Here is a 19,527-nt window from a genome sequence, read left to right on the forward strand (position 1 = left end):
TGGCTGGCATAGCTCAGTGGATTGAGCATGGGCTGCGAACCAAAGTGTCGCAGGTTCAATTCCCAGCCAGGGTACAAGCCTGGGTTGCAGGCCATGGCCCCCAGCAACCACACATTGATGTTTCTCTCTCTCTCTCTTTCTCCCTCCCTTCCCTCTCTAAAAATAAATAAATAAATAAATAAATCTGAAAAGAAAAGAAAAGAAAGAAAAGAGGTCAGCGCCCCTGAATAAATAGTCAGGTATTTGCATGGTTTAAAAATTCTTGAAGTACACCAGTGTAAAACTACTGTCTTATAAACAAGTATAGGTATCTGGTTTCTTAAAAAGTCACTTTGGAGCAAAAAGATTAAGTAATTACTTTATTACTTTTTGTAAAAAAATTTAAATTATACCAGTTTTTGTCAGATTGCCAAAAAAATTTTTTTGGTGTGCTGTAGAATTTCAGTAAATAGTGTATGTGTGCCACGAGGTGAAGAAGGTTGGAAACTGCTGCTCTAGCTCTGACAACAGGGAAGGAGATGCGGGAGGCACGTTCACCACCCCCACAGAGACGGGGTCAGTAAATTCCACAACACAGGAAATCCCACTGGACACACAAACATGAACAAATAAACTGCACAGGGAAAAAAGAATCTACAGAAAAGAGACATAAGAGGCTTATCAACTAAATGCAGTATTTAAGCAAAGCACCTACAAAAAAATTGAAACAATCAGAGAAATATAATCAGGATATCTGATATTAAGGAAGTATTTTTCTAGTGTGATAATGGTACCATGCTATGTTTTTAACATCTTTAATCTTTTAAAGACACAAAATATACAATCTACTCTTTGCTTCAAAATAACATGGTGGGAAGCTGGCTATGAGAGAACAGATAAAACAAAGTCTCCATTATACTGACAATAGTTGAATCTGGGACATATGTCTACACAGTTTCCTGTACGTATTTGAAAATTTCCATAATAGAATGATTTTTAAGTAGTGAATCCAATAAAGATTTTATTAGGAGATGAAGCAGACCCAAATACAAAAGATAAGCGATATAGGCCAGTGCTACTAGAAACAAGAGAAAGCCTCTCCGATATCCTAAAATACTTTCTCAACCTTTCTTCTACTTCCACAGCATTTAGGTTTCTGTGAGGGGCAGAAGGGTGCCAGAGGATCCAAAAAAAAAACTGTTTTCGGTATATACAAGACAAGTGACTGTAAAATCTGTGCCTATCCCCCCATTCACCTCAACTCACTTCCCCCAAAGTAGTTCCACATACACATCAATTCTTACCTCCTAACGTCTGCAAGCAAGAGCCCTGCTCTAAGAAGCTCATTAGCAGTTGGTAACTAAAAGAAGGCACTCACTTTTTAGCAGGGAAAACTGAAAAGAATCAGGTTTAAAAATCAAATCCATTAAATAACCTATGAAGAAAACTTTAGGCCCAAGTGGCTTCACTGTGATTCCACCAAACATTTCTAAAGAAGAAATTATACCAAGTCTACACAGATTCCTACAGAAAAAAAGAAGGAAACATTCCCCAATTCATTGTATGAAGCCAGTATTATTATCCCAATACCAAAACTAGACAAAGACATTATAAGAAACAAAAACTACAGATCAATATCCCTCATGATGGACATAAAAATCATTAATCAAAACCCAGTATTCGAATATATAACAAACTTCTACAACTCAGTAAGGACAATTCCATTTTTAAATGGACAAGAGATTTTAACAGACTTCAAATAAGATATATGAATGGCCAGTAAGTACATGAAAATATACTCAACACCATTAGATGTTAAGGAAATCAATTAATACCATAATGAGATGCCACTACATCCTCATCAAAATAGCTAAAATTTATAAGACTGACAAGTGAGTTTGTGGGAGCAACTGGCACTCACATATATTTCTGGTGAGTATAAAATGATACAACCACTTTAAAAAACTTTCTGGCAATACCCTATATATAGTTAAACAAACACCACACAACCAGCAATCACACTCCTATGTACTTCAAAGAGAATTAAACATATGACAACAAAAGAAATGAACATGAATGTCCAAAGCAACTTTACTGATAATGTCCATAAACTGGAAACAATTCAAATGTTCACTTACTAGAAAATGAATAGGGATACTCCTTGGCAATGGAATGAACTACTGAAATACACAATGACACAAATCTGAAAAGCATACTAAGTGAAAGATGCCACATGCAAAATATTGTACTGTCTGATTCAATTCTAAAAACAGCAAATCTACAAGTACCAGAAAGCAGATCAGTGACTGCCAGAAACATAAGGTAAAGGAAGAGAACAGACTAGTGCAATGGACTGAATGTTTGCGCATCCCCCAAATTCATATGCTGAAGTCCTAATCCCCAATGTGACAGTACTTGGAGGTAGTACCTTTGGGGGATAATTAGGTCATGAGGGTGGAACCCACATGTATGAGATTAGTAGCAGATTTGAGAGAGATGATCTCTCTCTACCATATATATACAGCAAGAAGACAGCCATCTGCAAACCAGGAAGACGGCTCTCACTAGACACTGAATCCGCGGCACTTTAATCTTGAACTTCCCAGTCTCAGTAACTGAGAAGTAAATGTCTGTTGTGTAAGCCTTCCAGTCCACAGTAATTTGGTATAGAAGCCCAAGCTAAGCCAACTATAAAAGGGTACAAGAGAAATTTTTGAGATGATGGAGATGTTCTATACCATTACTGTGGTGATGGTGATTACAAAACTATGTAATTGTCAAAACGCATCAAGTAATACGCAGATATCAGTGGATTTTATGTAAATTAAGTACAGCAGATTTTGAAAAAAATTATCAAATCCAGCCTACTCCCCTTAGCACTTTCATTTATTAAATGAGCAGGACGAAGGGATACAACCAATTTATTAATCATTTTCCAGAAAAAAATCTAATTAGCATTGTCCCCTTCAAGGGTAATTGCCCATGAATATTATGCTTCAGTGTGATGAAAAACTGGGGCTGTCTATCAATTCTGACACTGTTCAAGTTCAATTTAAAGTATTTTCTCTTGACCTGCATGCAGGATCTGTAAAACATAATTCTGAATGTATTCAATGGTGACAAATTTACTCCTTTATGAATGAATTCCTGTGAATCTAGTACTACATCATGCCAAAATATTTTGGTTAAAAAATAAAAAGGAATTATGAAGTTACTAATACTTTTTTTCTTAAAGAACTCAAGAGATAGCTTTTTATCTTGGCAAAGGACTTCTCTACTCCTACAAGTGTTTTAAATGTAAACATCAATAGAATATGCAGACACTCCCTAGAATACAAATGTCAAGAGAAGACATTCAAGTTCTAGCACTGCAAGATCCTCAAACAATCTAGTTCCACTTAACATTATTTCACTGTAACACTAAGGAGAAAAAATGTATCCATGCAGGGTTGGGCCCACTGTCTGCGTGGAGTTCTGCACATTCTCCCCATCTCTGTGTGGGTTTTCTCCAGGTATTCCAGTGTCTTCCCACATGCCAAAGATGTGCACGTTATATGAATTGGTGTTATCTACATTGTCCCAGCCTGAGTGAGTGTGGGTGTGGATGTGAGTGACCCTAAAATGGAAGGGTGTCCTGTGTAGGTGTGTAGGGAAGCTTCATGCCTTGCACTCTGAGCCATAGGGATAGGCTCAGGCCACCTGCTACCCTGAACTGGCATAGAGCCTTGGGAAATAATAACCTTGTTTCTATTTTTTTTTTTTTTAATTTTTAGACAGAGAGGAAGGGAGAAAGAAAGGGAGAGAAACCAATGTGTGAATGTGTGGTTGCCTCTCACACACCCCCTACTGGGGACCTGGCCCACAACCTAGGCGTGTGCCCTGACTGGGAATCGAACCGGCAACCCCTTGTTTTGCAGGATGGCACTCAATCCACTGAGTCACACCAGCCAGGGCTCTTACTTCTATTCTTTTTAAAATGTATATACAACTCACATTTATTTCAATGTATACTATTCAAAGTGCTCTGGTTCTTTCTTTTGAAGTTTGGTAATATGTTCATGACCAGAAATGTGCCATAGGAAATTAACTCGTTTATACCAATTAGTTTATGGTAAACTTGGCTTTGCTATCCATAATTTCACTGCAGTTCCAAGAACCAATCAAAATTAATAAGGACTTACTGTACTTAAAATAAATCTAACATCACTCACAGGGGTTTTGGACATTATGCAGCCAAACTCACTCACTATTAATTTAAAATAAAGATCTTTATTTTAAATGTCTTTAAAATAAAGATCTTTATTTTAAAGATAAGGAAAACACACGCCTAGACCACTGTTGAATGAAGGGCCAGGTCTTATTAATTTAGTATTATGTCCTCTATAGCAGTGCTTCATAAACTTTTAACATGCATATGAAAGACCTGGGGATCTTGTTAAAACACATGTCTGATTCAGTAAATCCAAGGTAGAGCCTGAAACTGCACATTTCTAACTCCAATGAAACACCAACCCTGCTGGTCCTCAGAAAATAACAGGGTACTCAGGATCACAATACATTACAGGTGTTTGGTATATAAATATTTTATTTTATTCTATGTAGTTTCTAGTGATGTTAAAAGTTTTCACAAAGAAAAAAGCTTTCAAGCTAAACTAAAACCTTCCGTTCTTCCTGAAAGACTGTTAATGCTGACACAATTAACCACTCCATCCTAGCTACTGAAGACTCTGAACAGAGGCAATGTACACAGACATCCCTACTTTAAAAAGGTGAATGTAAAGAATGCTTTAATATGATGACATGATATACAGCTAGAGTTGAAAATTACTGGTATGGAATCATCATCAGTCACCTGAGTGAGCTTTTATAACAGTGCTGGACTTCCCTCCCCCCACCCCAGACACCTGTAGCCTAGAATAAAAACATTGAAAAAGGCACAAACTTGGACTTAAATAAAGTTTGTTGTTGTTGTTTTGAGCCCTGGCTGGTATGGCCCAGTGGACTGAGTGCCGGCCTGTGAACCACAGGGTCACTGGTTCAATCCCCAGTCAGGGCACATGACTGGGTTGCAGGCCAGGTCCCTGGTGGGACCAAGTGGGTGCTCAAGAGGCAACCACACATTGATCTTTCTTGTCTTCTCTTCTCCCTCACATCCACTCTGTCTAAAAATAAATAAATAAAATAAATAAATAAATACACAAACCTCTTTTAAAAAAGGGTTTTGGGTTTTGTTTTGGCTTGGTTTGGTTTGGTTTTTTGGTTTTTTATTGAAAGACAGAAGGGGCTATTAGCCAATCAGGCAGGTACTACCAAAAAAAAAGTTTTAACTGTTTGCTCCTAGAAAACAATGTTATTAAGAACTTATAAAGTTAAATTTCTCTCATACAACACTGGAACCACAATGCAAATTGCCAAAATAAAAACTTGATAGATTCCTAAAGAGGAACTATTACCAGTGTTAGATAGCAGGTATGTAGGGGAGGAAGAAAATCACTCCACCCTTTTAGGTTTTTCCAGCTGGTCTAATTAAATTGACATGAGACATTAAAAAGAGAAAATAACCAAATTTAATTACATACACATACGGGAACCCCACATCCTGACAGGTTCAGAGACAGAAAAGTAAAGTGAGGTCTGTATGGCACCCTGAGCCAAGCAATGAGGTTAAGAGGCCTTGAGGTTTCAGAGGGGAGGAAAGTTGTTGGCAGGATGGTAAGAACAGAAGTTCAGTAACTAGCAGCCTGCCCTGCCCTGTAAGTCATAAAAGGCCATGTCTGGTAATAACTCTCTAATGTGGGCAAGGCCCCACAGTGGGATTCTTTGAGATAGTTAAAGAGGGGTAGGGTCTCACCTACCTTCAACTCAAAATAATCCACAGGCCAAAAAGGCACATTTTGGGGAGGCCTGTTTTGAACCCCTTCAGGTAATTTCCTCTATTAGCTTTGCCCCTTTGGCCAGCAAGACCACACTAAATCACCAAGTTTTAAAAATGCTTTTCAAGAGTACATAATGTAGTTCATCTCCTTCCTTAATTATTATCAAATCAGAACATAAATAAAAAGTTGTTTTCCTATAAGGTTCACATATTACTTTCCACTTGAAATCCACTGTTTCCATAGTAACCAGCACTGATGTAACAGAATTTCTGCTGTTCCCATTTAAAGAATACTGAGTCATAAAAATGCCTTTATGCATTTATCTAAACAGAGGAAGAAAATTGTAAAACATTACAAATACATAAGCTCATCATCAAATACTAACCAGTTCTTAAAGAATATTATTTGAATATCAGCATACTTTGCGATAAGAAAAAACCTTTGAACTAAAGTTAATTTAAATTAAATATTTGAAATGAGGTTGGAGTTTACAAAGTCAATTTTGTTGGCTAGTTAAGAGATGCTAAAATGAATATGGCTCAGAGGACTCTGAGCAACAGGACAAATTCAGAGAAATTCTATTTAGGCTCTGCAACTTAAAAAGTCCTCATTAAGGTTCTTCTCTATTTTCTTCTAAAGAAAAGAAAGTCTTGCAGAAAATCTCACCCAAGTCACCCCAAGAGTCTTGTATCTGCTCTTTTTGAGGGGTCGGAGGGCATACTTTTATTCCCTGATCCAAATATTTAAACAGAATACACAGTAGTTCAACTTTTTAAATTTAATTTCCAGGTAACTTCTAGGGGTATCCAATCTTTTGGCATCTCTAGGCCACACTCCAAGAAGAGTTGTTTTGGGCCACACGTTAAGTACACTAACACTAAACAAAAAACTGAAGAGCAAAAAAAAGGTTTTAAGTAAATCTGCTTAAATTTCATGTTGGGCCACCACATTCATAGCCATCCTGGATCCCAGGTTGGACAGCCCTGATTGGAATTTTTTTTTAAAGATTTTATTTCTTTTATTCTTTAGAGAGGGGAAGGAAGAGAGAAAGAGGGAGAGAAATATCAATGTGTGGTTGCCTCTCTCACACTCCCTACTGGGCACCTGGCCTGCAACCCAGGCATGTGGCCAGACTGGGAATATAACCGGCAACCTTTGGTTCACAGGCCAGCACTGAATCCACTGAGCCTCACCAGCCAGGGCCTGACTGGAATTCTTACACATATGCACAGGAAGAAAGAGACAAAGTCCCTTGTTTACTGAAGTATTATTTGTAACTGTAAAAACAAACAAAAAACTTTGGAACAACTTAAATATCCACAGATAAATAAAAAATGAAATAGGGCTGCGAACCAAAATGTTGCAGGTTCAATTCCCAGTCAGGGTACATGCCTGGGTTGCAGGCCATGACCCCCAGCAACCGCACATTGATGTTTCTCTCTCTCTTTCTCCCTCCCTTCCCTCTCTGAAAATAAATAAATAAAATCTTTAAAAAAAAATGAAATAGTTGAAGAACTGAAATTAACAAGACCTAAATGTGTACACATGGATAAACCTCAAAACCAATGTCATATAAAAAATCAGGCCACAAATACACAACTTAAGCCACTTACTAAAAAAACGTTAATACAGCACAATACTATATATTACTTAAGAGAAAAAATACGTAGACATGTTAAGAACTACTTAAAAACCAGGAAACATATGCCACTGCAAGATAGGCAGGTATCTCTAGCGAGTGTGGCTCAGTGGACTGGGCGCTGGCCTGCAAACCTGGAGTTCTCAGTTGGACTCCAGGTCAGGGGCACACGCCTGGACTGTGGGCCAGGTCCCCAGCTGGAGGCCTGTGAGAGGTAACCAATCAGTTGATATTTCTCTAGCACATTGATGTTTCTCTCCCTCTCCTTCCTTCCCCTCTCTCTAAAAATAAATAAATAAAATCTTTTTAAAAAATAGGCATATATCTGTGGAGGGGAGGAAGGCAAGAAATGTTGGGAGAACCATTCAACTGTACAGTAACATTTTCCCTTTTTTAAAAAAGATTCTAAACAAATATAGCAAATAGTATTATTATTAGACCTATCTGGGGCATCTATTACAGTTTTCTGTCATTTTTATAAGTTTGAAAGGTGTTACAATTGTTTTTGTTTTTTTTTAAAGATTTTATTTATTTATTTTTAGGGAGGGAAGGAAGGGGGGGGGGGGGGGAGAGAGAGAGAGAGAGAGACATCAGTGCGGTTGCTGGGGGTTATGGCCTGCAACCCAGGAATGTACCCTGGCTGGGAATCGAACCTGGGACACTTTGGTTCCCAGCCCGCGCTCAATCCACTGAGCTACGCCAGCCAGGGCTGTGTTACAACTGTTTTTAATGAAGCATTTTAAGTTGCTTCAGGATTTACTTCCACAGGGAAAGGAACTTATATTTATTAAATGACTCTCTGACTTCATGCCTGCCACTGTGATAGGAACCCTCTCAACAACCCTGAGGCTTAGCAATTAATTATCCCCACTTCAGAGAGATGTGGATATTCAAAAAAGTTTAAAATTTCTTTATTGAAGATGTTACAGCTAAAAGTAGTATATGCAACAAGATTTCTATCTAGGCCTTTACATTGGGCCCTGGCTGTTTCCTCTATACCAAACTGCCTTTAAATGTGACAGGATCAATCGCTGTTCCCCAGTGGTACAGCCATAGAAAAAAGGCTAAATCAGTCCTATTTTGAATGATGCTTTTCACTTAAATCCCTGATATCAGCTCATCCATTCTTACTGTCACTAAAAAAAATGACAAATACTACTTAAAGGGTCTTATTTTGTTTGGGAAAAGTGAATTGATAAACATCCAGTATTTGAGATTTCTAGATCCTTAAAGATCTGGATTAAACAGGATTTCTGGACAAAAACTCGAGTAACCAAAAGAATCAAAACTACAGATACACATAACTCTTCCTAGAGAGATCAAAAGGGAATAAACTTTGCTGCAGAATGGTCAATTCATTTGTAATTTAATTATACATGTGTCTACAACTGAGTTACACTATCAATATTTAATTAGGTACAGCCTCACAAATAAAACAGTAAGTCCCATGCACACTAAAAGCTTAAGAAGCACCTGGGTGGCTTGTTTAGAATACAGATTCTTAGACTCTACCTCCAATGTTGATTCAGCTGACCAGGTATAGAGCCCAGTAATCTACCTTTCGTAACAAGCACCTCACTAAAACAACCAAGGTCATTTTGATGCAGGAGATAAAAAGAAAACAGGAGGGGAGAGGGGCATGGGGAATAAGCCTCGATCCCCTGAATAAATATTCACTGAACACCTACAACATGTTTCTTAGAACTGCAGATTTGGTAGTAAACAAAACAAACATACAAGCCCTTAGGAGTTTTTTAGATCCTAAACGTGAGGAAATAAAGACAAATATATGACAAAAGCTGGAGTTACATGCTACAGAGAAAAAGTAAAGTACATTAAGAGAAATGGAAGCAGAGCTTGCCATTTTATACAAGAATGCTCAGCAAGCCTTCTTTAATAAGGAAACAGTTGAGCAGAAAACTGGGAAAAGTGGTTATCTGGAAGAAGAGGGGAAGACATTATTAGTAACTTTCTCATTTCCTCAAGATAATTTACTGTATAAATTATTTTAGGTGTACCTTTTACTATAGAAGAGGGGAAAAGACAGTTATGTTATTCAGAATACTTATTCTGTGTTACTAACTACATATCATCTCCATTATCTTCAAAATCACTTTGTGGGGTAGCGTTGTTTCCTTGTTTATATAAAATAAAGAACAGAGGCTCAGATTAAACAATTTGCAAGGACATAACATTTTTAAGTAATCAATATGAATGCATATCCAGGTCTTTGTACAAAAATAGTCAAACTGATCATCTTTCAACTGTGCCAAGTGAGCAAATTTGTTAAATCAACTCAAAGGTGAATTCTTATGTCAAGATTTCCAGAAAAATTTTTTAAAAGTTACCAAAATACAATCTGTTAACAAAAAGAGGGATATATCGCTCATCTTTATTTTTTTACCTTTTTAAAAAAGACTTTATTTATTTTTAGACAGAGGGAAAGGGAGGGAGAAAGAGAGGGAAAGAAACAATGTGTGGTTGCCTCTCACATGTCCCCTGCTGGGGACCTGACCTGCTCCCCAGGCTTGTACCCTGACTGGGAATCCAACCAGCGACCAGCTGGTTCGCAAGCAGGCGCTCAATCCACTGAGCCACACCAGCCAGGGCTCTCTCTCATCAAATGTTAGCATACAGCTATTTTTCCCCTTTACTTTTTCCAAAAACTTCCTTGTCAAAACTTATTCATCCAGTCAGCACCTTGTTTATATAGTCCTCCATTTAGGAAACAATTTCTTTTTCCTTCATAAACTTTACTGAAGGGCAAGTTTTACACTGTAGACTTTTAAAATGTAAGATGCAGTAAAATTATATTTGCCAATCTTTGGTAAGATATGCTCATATATTTATATGTAAGTAAACGTGCAACTCACCATTTCATATTCATTGACACAACGCTTGGTACACACATACAATGTGTCATGAATAAGTAAGGAAGGTCCCCACCACACCTACCTCAAGCCAGTAATTAGGGAGCAAGACACTATGCTAGACAGATACTAGAGAAGTACAATAATATAGTCCTAACTCTCGAGGGTCTACCACAAACAAGCATAAAAGGACAATATAAAGAAAGTGCTATAATGGACTATTTAAAGTAGGGTTATTAATGAAGATGTCCTGGAGAAGGCTGTATCCCTCTGAGTCCTGAAAACCAGACTAAGGATAACCTTAAAAATTTAAGCTAAGAGTGGGGGGCATTATCCTGAAGAGAGTCAGGGAAAGTTTGGAAGCAGAGGAGTGATAAGATCAAAATCCTGTTACAGAGATAAGCTGAAAGTGATGAGTGAGTAAGCTGTGCAATGAGAGTCTAAAAACAGAGGAATCAGATACAAAGCAACTAAAAGAGACTGCATATAAGATGAGAAGCTCAAAGTCAGGAGGTGACAGCAGAAAGGGAAAGAAATACATGCAAGAGTTTAACAGCCTTCTTTGGGCTAGGCAACAAATAACATTAAAGTATTCCATATTTTTTTGGAAGAGACCTTCTCTTTTTCTTGTAAGTCTCTATAAAACAACAATGTACTAAGTTTTTATCTCCAAAAGTATTTTTGATACAATGACTACAAACTTTTTTGGCCCCCAAATTAACTCTGTATTAAGTTAAAAGATTTTAAACCCACAGAAGAGCTACTGAAATTTGGGATAACCAGTTAGAGAAGGAGTCATTAAACACCACACACACACACACACACACACACACACACACACGGACCCAAGCTTAAATTTAGAATAGGGTTTTCATGACAAATCTCAAACAGGTATCTATCTGCCAAGACTCTGGAAATAAGACTCTGAAGTTCCATTTTGCCACAACTCTCTACCTCAGATGACTCATTAAAGCAGCAGTTTAAAAAGAAGAAGAAAAGTAAAGTATACACTCAAATCCCAAGGTTGGCTCAATACAGGCAAAATTCCTACTAAGAGAGCAGTAGTTTAAGAAGGGAATAGTGACAAAAGTAAACAAACATCCTTGCAGCTAAATAAAATGTGGGTAATTTGAAAAAATAAAAGGGATGAGAAAGTCAGAGGTTCTCACCATACTCTCCTTTCATCCTTGTTCTAGTTTGGTAATTTTAAAGTACACGTCAGGACTTCTTGTGGTAGGTAAACACACATGCTCAAAAACAGGGAAACGGATCTCCAACTTTTTAAGAAGTCACATTTGAGGCTATTCAGACAGTTTTACAGTTTTTCTGGGTATTTAAATCAACTCTCTGCTCAACTTAGGTACAGAAAAACAGCCCATACTCCTTTTTTATTAAACATGTTCTAACACCATTTGCTCTTTCAACTGCCTCTACCTAATTGCTTTTAAATACTTTTTTAAGCAACCCTTTTAGAAAAATTCTTAGAAAGTAGAGACAACTGTTTAAACTACTTTGTAAAAAGCTTACTAACATACTGCCTATCTTTATTATCTTCAAACGAGTCATACACCCTACACTCTGCTAAGACCCACCTATTTTTCAAGGCCTGACAAAGACCACTCTCTGTAAGTCTTCCTCAACATTAGCACACAGTAATTACTACTTCTGAAAGTATAAACTTACTGATAAACTGTATTCACAAATAGGCATAAGGTCTATCTGACCTCCCGTTCCCATGAAAGGTTAGAGCAGGGGTCAGTTCTGTACTTTTCTACATAGGTGTTCATTACAAGCAACCACAAGGCCCTTTTAAAAGGCAGGAGCTCAGTGTGCCAACTTATAATATTAACAGAAAAAAGCTAGCTCTTCTCTAAGTATGGTCCTCCATCTGCCCGCCCTCCCCTACCCGCCTCTTTACTCCTGTAAGAACACTGATTCAAGCCCCTTAAGGTTCTCCTTTACCCTGAAAAGAGGATAACTTTCTTTGAACACTCAATACATGCCGAGTGCTTTTAAGGCCTTACCTTTCAATCTTAAACTTCTAAAGAGAGAAAGTGTGTGCATGTGTGTGTTTTAAGTCAAGGAAGCTAAAGCGTGGTGGTGGCAATCTGAACCCAGCACCTAAACTTGTAGTTTCTACTACGCTACTGGACACTGAAGCAAATGCCCATACTCTGGCTTTAAAGAGAAAGAGGAATAAGCAGTATCTCACAAAGAATTTAAAAGTTAAAGAAGTTTTTTCAACTTAAAAAAAAAACCCCTCCAGTGGCATACCTAAACATTCAGAAGAGATTAACACTAAATTAATAAATTGAAAAGTTGCTATTCCGTTTAAGAAAAACACTCATATGGACATGTTTTAAACTTTTTACGCACACTACTTCTCCAAACAAACCCACAAAATTAAAAAGCAAATATGAAAAGGAATTTCTTCTATGCAAAAGAGCATTTACAAATGAGTAAGAGAAACACTGAGATGGTCGAAGAATATAAAAATGCAATTAAAAATAATTCACATTCGGTTACCCAATTAAAATTTCAGTACCAACTGTAATCAAAGAAGTGCAAATGAAACAGTAAGATCCCCATTTTTACCTGTGTTGGCATTTATAAATAGCAACACCCACTTGTAAACAAAGGTATTTTGTAAACAAGCACAAACCTAACCCTAATGGGAGACAGAATAACTGGATACAACTTTTCTGAACAGATTTGCTGAGTTTGTTTTCAATGGCGAAAATATACATGCCATTTGACCCAGAAATATACTTTTATAACCTTATCCTAAAGATCAAGACTTATGTACAAGATGGTTAGCCAACATTTTTCACAAGAAATAACCCCACATCCAAAAGGAGGATTAAGTAGCACTACAATGCCACTTAAGAAATCATGTCACAGAGATTATTTAATCACATAGGGAAACGTAATATGAAATGAAAAAGTAAATGACAAAATTACAGTAAGATCTCAGTTTAGGAAAAATTAAATTATGCATTTAAAAAGGATATAAACTAAAAGATGTACACTAAAATGTCAGTAGTGGTTAACACTAGTTGATATGTTTACCTTCTTCCTTTTTATTTTGTTTTCCACATATCTACAGAGATTATTGCTTTTGACATTGAAAAATAAAACTTTTACAACAAAGTATATGAATTACCATATTACCATTAGGTAATGAGCTGTGATCACAAACCCTGTTCAGTCACAAGGTTAGCTGTGACTTATAGGGAGTAATCTCTATCATAGCATCCAGTTGTAAGACATCTGGCATCAGCTACATTGTTGACCTTTCCTCGACCTTCTAGACTACTTCAGAGTTTTTTGAGAAACAATATCCAAGTGCACGGCCATTTCCTACAAGAAAAAGCCTCTCCTTTCTAAACAAAAACTCCACATAACAAATTTATAGTCATATTTATTTTTAAATTAAAGTGCTGGTGAAAAGAAAACAGCAATTCTGAAGATCTGATTAGTAACTGACTTCAAAAAAAACTGAAATAAAGGTAATTTTCCTGTCAAAATTTCTCTCCAACTTATTTTTAAAAAATCACCCCATTCTGATAAAAATTAACTTAATCTAACCTAATATATCATAAACCCTTTCATTCAAATATAGAAAGAACAGCTTGTTTAGTGTGCAAATTTCATCCCCTTTAAAGAGTTTAAGGAAGGCTTTAAAGCTTCTAAAGTGCTGTCATAAATTATTTAATAATCAAAAAAGTTTTAAAAGACCTGTAAGTTTGCTAGGGTTGATATTCACCCTAACCAGGAGGCATGGAGGGGGTAGGGGTATTACTGAGGTAGAACTAAAACCCAAGCCTCCACTTTGAATCCATTCCGAATGTCACAGGAAGCTTACAGAACGCAAAAGGAAGTCTTTCGTTAAATAACTATGTTCTAATCACTACCTGTGACTCTACTGTACATGATTACATGAAGGGGGAGTAAGATTTTTATGAAATTCACAATTAGTATAGTATCAAGTAAATCATTTTTAGGCATTCCTGTGCATAACAGACCCTAGTTAAATTCTGCACACTTACTGTTTAAAAAGCACTCTTATTGGAAACTGCCATGACCTTAAGTAAAAAAATTAATTTATATTAAACCCTCTAATTGAAATAAACAATTTCAGAAGACTATTTTGACATATGATTAATTCTCTAAAATGCAAGTTTATTAAAATGAAGACAGCAGAAGAATGAATGTATATTTTTATCTTATAATAAGAACTGAACAAAGGCCTTTCAGTCACCTATTTTATAAATTAACCTTTAGCTCAAAGTCTCATCTTAGATAACCACACATTACAGTAATAACTACCATCAATAAAATGTTCTCCAAGTACTTTTATCACATTTAATATGCACAATAACCCTAATCATTAACACATTATCTCCATTTTACAAATAAAGTTAAACATTTATCTATCACCCTTGCCTGACCTAAACCTTTTGTCCACATTACAGAAAAAAGATTAGAAAAGAATTTCTGATTTCAAATGTTCACATAATAACAAAGTAGTCAAGTTGGCACAATCTTGCACATATATTACTGTGTCTTCAGCACAGACAACTTTACAACTTACAAAACACTTGTACCCTGTCATCTCATTTGTTCCCACAACAGTTCTGTTAAGGGATTATTATCACTACCCTATGTGATAGGCTTCAAGGCACAGACAGTTTACGTGAAGTCGCTCGGCTTTTTAGTCTTCATTTTTTTCCATACACTATCTTTCTTCTCTATGACTAATGAAACATGACCCCCACAATCTGAGTATCATGCAATAAAAAGATGAAATGTAGTAGAGGTCCTAGATAAGCATCTTTCATCAGGGACAAACTTCACCAAGTTAATAGAGTTACTAGTTATTTTGATGCCAACCACAAAAATACAAATTGTCTGAGTAATTTTTATGAAGCTGGTATGTTAGCAAGGGAACCACCTAGATTGTACTTGTACTGGCCAGAAGACTAAACCCCAAGTCAGCTGTGAGTGCAAACTCTCTCCTTGAGGTGTACAGGATGTGTAAATTAGCCTTTCATGACCTCGCAATTGTTTCGAATAGACATTATCTGCCAATAAAAGACTTCTAGCCATTTGCTTGAGTGGATAAGGGTGGCTACTTATACACACGCTTTTCTACAAAAAAAAAATCTACCGAACTTTAGCAAATATGTGTACAGCCAAACACGCAGGGATGTGCTTAGCAATAATTTGAAAAATCATTTTTAAAATAGTTATCTCGGCTTTGCATTTGTGAACACTTCAGGCTTCTCAATGTCCACAAGAAGCAAAATTGTTCTACTTCATCACTTCTCCATCTATCTACAACATCTACCTTTTCCCTTCCTACTTCAAAATTTCCCACTTTGCTTAGTGACTTGCCCCATCTTCAATTTTTAACAGCCCTGTCTTCTCGTCAGTACGATTTCAGACTTCCCTCGAAGTTTTACCTAGCCATCTCTAATTACACGGCAATCTTCAATGAAGAAAAGCCTCCACCCTCCTCTTTGTCTGGTGAGGAGCACGAAGAGCCTCTGAGTAGTTTCTGTGACTGCTGACAAGTCACAATCACTCCCTCCAATGGGAATAACTCGATTCCCTCATGGGAAAGTTTTAAGAAATAAAACCAACACAAGATGTTTAAAGTGCTTTATAAAGTAACAAGTATTATCGTACTGCCATATTTTCAGATTGATTTTTTTCCCAGCTATTCATTCTCAAAGCTATTAGAGAAAGCCCTCAACTGTTCTTCTGTATTATGGGTGCCAAGAAAAAAGGAAAAGAATAGGAAGAAATTTACATGAGTAATGAATTCACTAGGTGATCAAGTTCAGTTATTCCATATTCCCCACCACCTTCCTTAGTTAAGCAATGCTCAAGAAAGTATATAATACACCTGAACTTTGAAACTCCAAAATAGCTACACAGACTACAATACCATTACACTTTAAAAAAGAAAAAAGAAAGAAAGCTGTTTCCTAGCACCTACCCCAGAGAAAACCTCCTTTGGTAAAGCTGTAAATCACCATTACAAAAAAGTTTAAGTTCTATTCTCATCCGTTACATTTCTGGCTCTTAAATTTGAAAGCTGCCAAACAGCTTTGCTTACAGTTGTGTGTCAAATACATCTTCCAATGGAGCATAAACAACTTTTTTAAATATATGTTGCTCCTAAGTATCACAATTTTTTTAAATCTCTTGAACTACAGCATCAAACTAGGTGACAATCTCTCAGGTAGCTGCTCTCAGCAGCTGCTTCATAACCAAAAAAAAAAAAAAATATATATATATATATATATATATAGTGTGTGTGTGATTATATATATATATATATATATATATATATATCACAATTTGGGGGAAAATTCTAACAATTTCAAGAAATTACTTTTACTTGTGAATATTCAAAAACTTTATCCTAAAGTTATACACAACAACAAATGAAAAAGGAATTCCAAAACAGGTACACTCAACTTAAGGCCAGAACCTCAATTTAAATTCATGGTTTATTTTCCTTGTAATAAATACCTCTTTACTGTAAGACAGGTCCTCCTTCTTCTCCCCCACCCCCCAAAAGAATAATTTTAAAAGATTTCAAAACACATGACTAAATAGGTTTAATCACATCCACTTATTCCTATCATCCTACGAAGTCATTAAAATATGAGTCTTGGTGCTTTATAAAGATCCTACATCCCTAAAGAGTAAGCATTTCTCATAAAAGAGACACAAATCATCTTCCTAAGTCTAAACTACTGGAGTTGCACCTGACTCACCCCAACCTAGCTCTTCAACTTGACTTCTCCAGAAAGCAGAGGGAGACAAAGAGTTCCTACAGTCAAAAACAGACAACTCCCTACTCATTCACAGCCTATTTGCTCTTACTTTAAACACAAATCTTAACAAGTTTATTTGGTTTTTAATGTAGTGATGGGTGACTCAGAGCAAATTAGCAGGGGGAGGAACTGTTTTAGGTATTCATTTGTTAGGAATGACTATTAAGTGAAGGCTAACTCCAAAAGAAAGAAAGAAAGAAAAAAAGACTAAAATCTGTGAGAAGAAGACTGAGCATTTAATAAACGGTGAGCCCTGTTCATCAAGTCTTAAGAATTACATCTCTTCTCAGAGTACCACAGCGTAAAAACAATGTTCACAGCCATGACTGAGTCATAAAGCTGTGCTTCTGATTAGACAAGTACATAAAACACGTTGACACTACATCTGAAATGGTTACCTTAAAAAGACGGACAGACAGACAGACAGACAGATACACACACAGCCCTTAAGATCCAAGAGATAAATTAACTAATCTACCAGTATTCCAAACGCTTGAGAATTTCAACCAGAAGAGATCTAAGACAAAACGTCTCTTTCCTTTTTCTCTGTGTAAACAGTTCTCATATGCTCTGGTTGGCAGGTAATAACAAGTAAACTTTATTTCCTGTTCTTTTTCTTTAGCAAAATCCTACAATTTGTCATCACCTTTGACAACATGTTCCACACGTCCAAGGGCTACCGTGAATGATAAAATGTATTTCACATAAGCTATTAAAGTGAATCTTCCAGTTAATATCTTATCAATGTGCTTTACATTTCATCCCACGAGATCTTAATCAGATTTTGGGAAGAGAAAATTCTGAGAAACACAAGTTCCTACTTAATGCAGTTAACAAACTCTTACCTATGCCATGGTCGTACTGACCTAACTGTAAACTTTTATTATTTACAAGCCTTTGTAAAACATCATGCCTTTAAGTACCATCAAAATTCTCAATCAGAATTCCATGCGTACAATTCACACTACAGTGAAAGATCAAGTGCTAAACTCCTAAAAATAGGGGTGCTATCTGTGCGAAGGACGCAACGCTCTGTTGGCAACGCGAAAGCGTCTTCGAGGGGGCACGGGCACTCCTTGTACACATACAGTAGGAACTGAATTCAGCAAAACCCGGCAGCCAAAGGTCAGGTGACTTCACACCAGACACTTTTAATGTGATCGGGCAATCAAGGGCTCATACCCCAGTTTAGCAACTAAATCTGGACTCGCATCCTAGCCACGCGCAACGATGGGTTCGGGGCCGAGGGGCCCTGGGACGCCGGCACCCGGGCACAGCCCTGGCCTGCGGACTGCGGATCCCTCCTGGAAGGGTGTCCTGAGAGGTTGCGACCTGACAGCGAGGTGTCCGCTCTCCCCGCGCGCTCCCCATCCTCCTCCGCGGGGCTCGTCATTCCCTAGTTACCGCTTCCACCCTTTCCGCACGAGGGACAGGGAAGGGTGACAGGTCGCCCTGCCGCGTCCTAGCTCTCTGGGACCGAGCTCCGCAGCCGCTAACCTCCCCGCGCCCGGGTCTTCGGCCCCGACTCAAGGCCGCCCCCTCAGGTCGGGGCGGACGCAGCTTGCAGCCACGCGGCGGACGGGCAGGGGGCCGGACCCGGAGCAGACGCGCGCGCCTCCCGTGCACCCGACAGCTGCGGGAGCTGCGGCCCGCTGGGCGCCCTTTCAGGACGCGCGCGCTGCGAGAGCACGGGCGCGGCGGGGGCCAGGCCCGGCGGCCCGACACAGCGGCGGGTGGAGAGCCGAGCCAGCCCGGGAGGACGACCCCGCCGCCGGTGGCCGGAGCCCGCGAGCCTGAGCGGCCCGCGCCCTCTGCCCACCCGGGCCCTACGGCCTCCGTCCCGCCGGCCCTTACCTAGGAAGGTCGTGGACGAGACGTGGTTAACCCCGGTGCTCGAGTCGCTGGTCCGCCGCCGGCGCCGCAGCCCGGGGCGCGGCTGCTGCTTCGGCGACACCTCGTCCCCCTCCGCCATCTTGTACCGATTTAAAATTAACTCCCCACTGACGTCAAACGCCGCCGCCGCTTTATCAACCTCCCGGGAGCTGGCGGGGCGCTGACGGGTCCTAGCGCCGCCCTCAGCCAGTGCCTCCTCGCCTTCCCCACGCCCTCCCCTGTCACGCCCATCGGCGCCCTCGCTCCGCCTCCGCACCCCCCGGCCTGCGGGGTTCTCCTGGCCTTTTCCTTCCAGGAGGAACTGGGCGACTCTCCAGCCACCACCGTCTCACACCCCTATTGCCCTGAGCTCCGTACCACACCCCCTTAGCGCTGGGCTGGTGTGTGTAAACCCAGTAGGTAAGTCCTTAGACCTGAGC

General features: G+C 38.7%; 1 protein-coding gene across 4 annotated transcripts in view; it reads right to left on the reverse strand.

Moving 5' to 3' along the window:
* The window catches only part of ATL2 (atlastin GTPase 2), a 48,810-nt gene extending 29,591 nt beyond the window's left edge, over window positions 1-19,219 (reverse strand). For 3 of the 4 annotated variants that reach the window (XM_028517563.2, XM_028517561.2, XM_028517562.2), the window contains exon 1: window positions 19,070-19,219. In XM_028517563.2, the coding sequence (XP_028373364.1) occupies window positions 19,070-19,187 (118 nt within the window). In that variant the 5' untranslated portion in view covers window positions 19,188-19,219. Of the gene's footprint in view, window positions 1-18,547; window positions 18,807-19,069 lie in introns of those variants that run through there. The other variant, XM_036027876.1, reaches the window with a different exon arrangement.
* Between the last annotated feature and the right edge of the window lie 308 nt (window positions 19,220-19,527).

This window comes from Phyllostomus discolor, chromosome 6 (genome assembly GCF_004126475.2).
Source record: "Phyllostomus discolor isolate MPI-MPIP mPhyDis1 chromosome 6, mPhyDis1.pri.v3, whole genome shotgun sequence".
Taxonomy (NCBI): Eukaryota; Metazoa; Chordata; class Mammalia; order Chiroptera; family Phyllostomidae; genus Phyllostomus; species Phyllostomus discolor.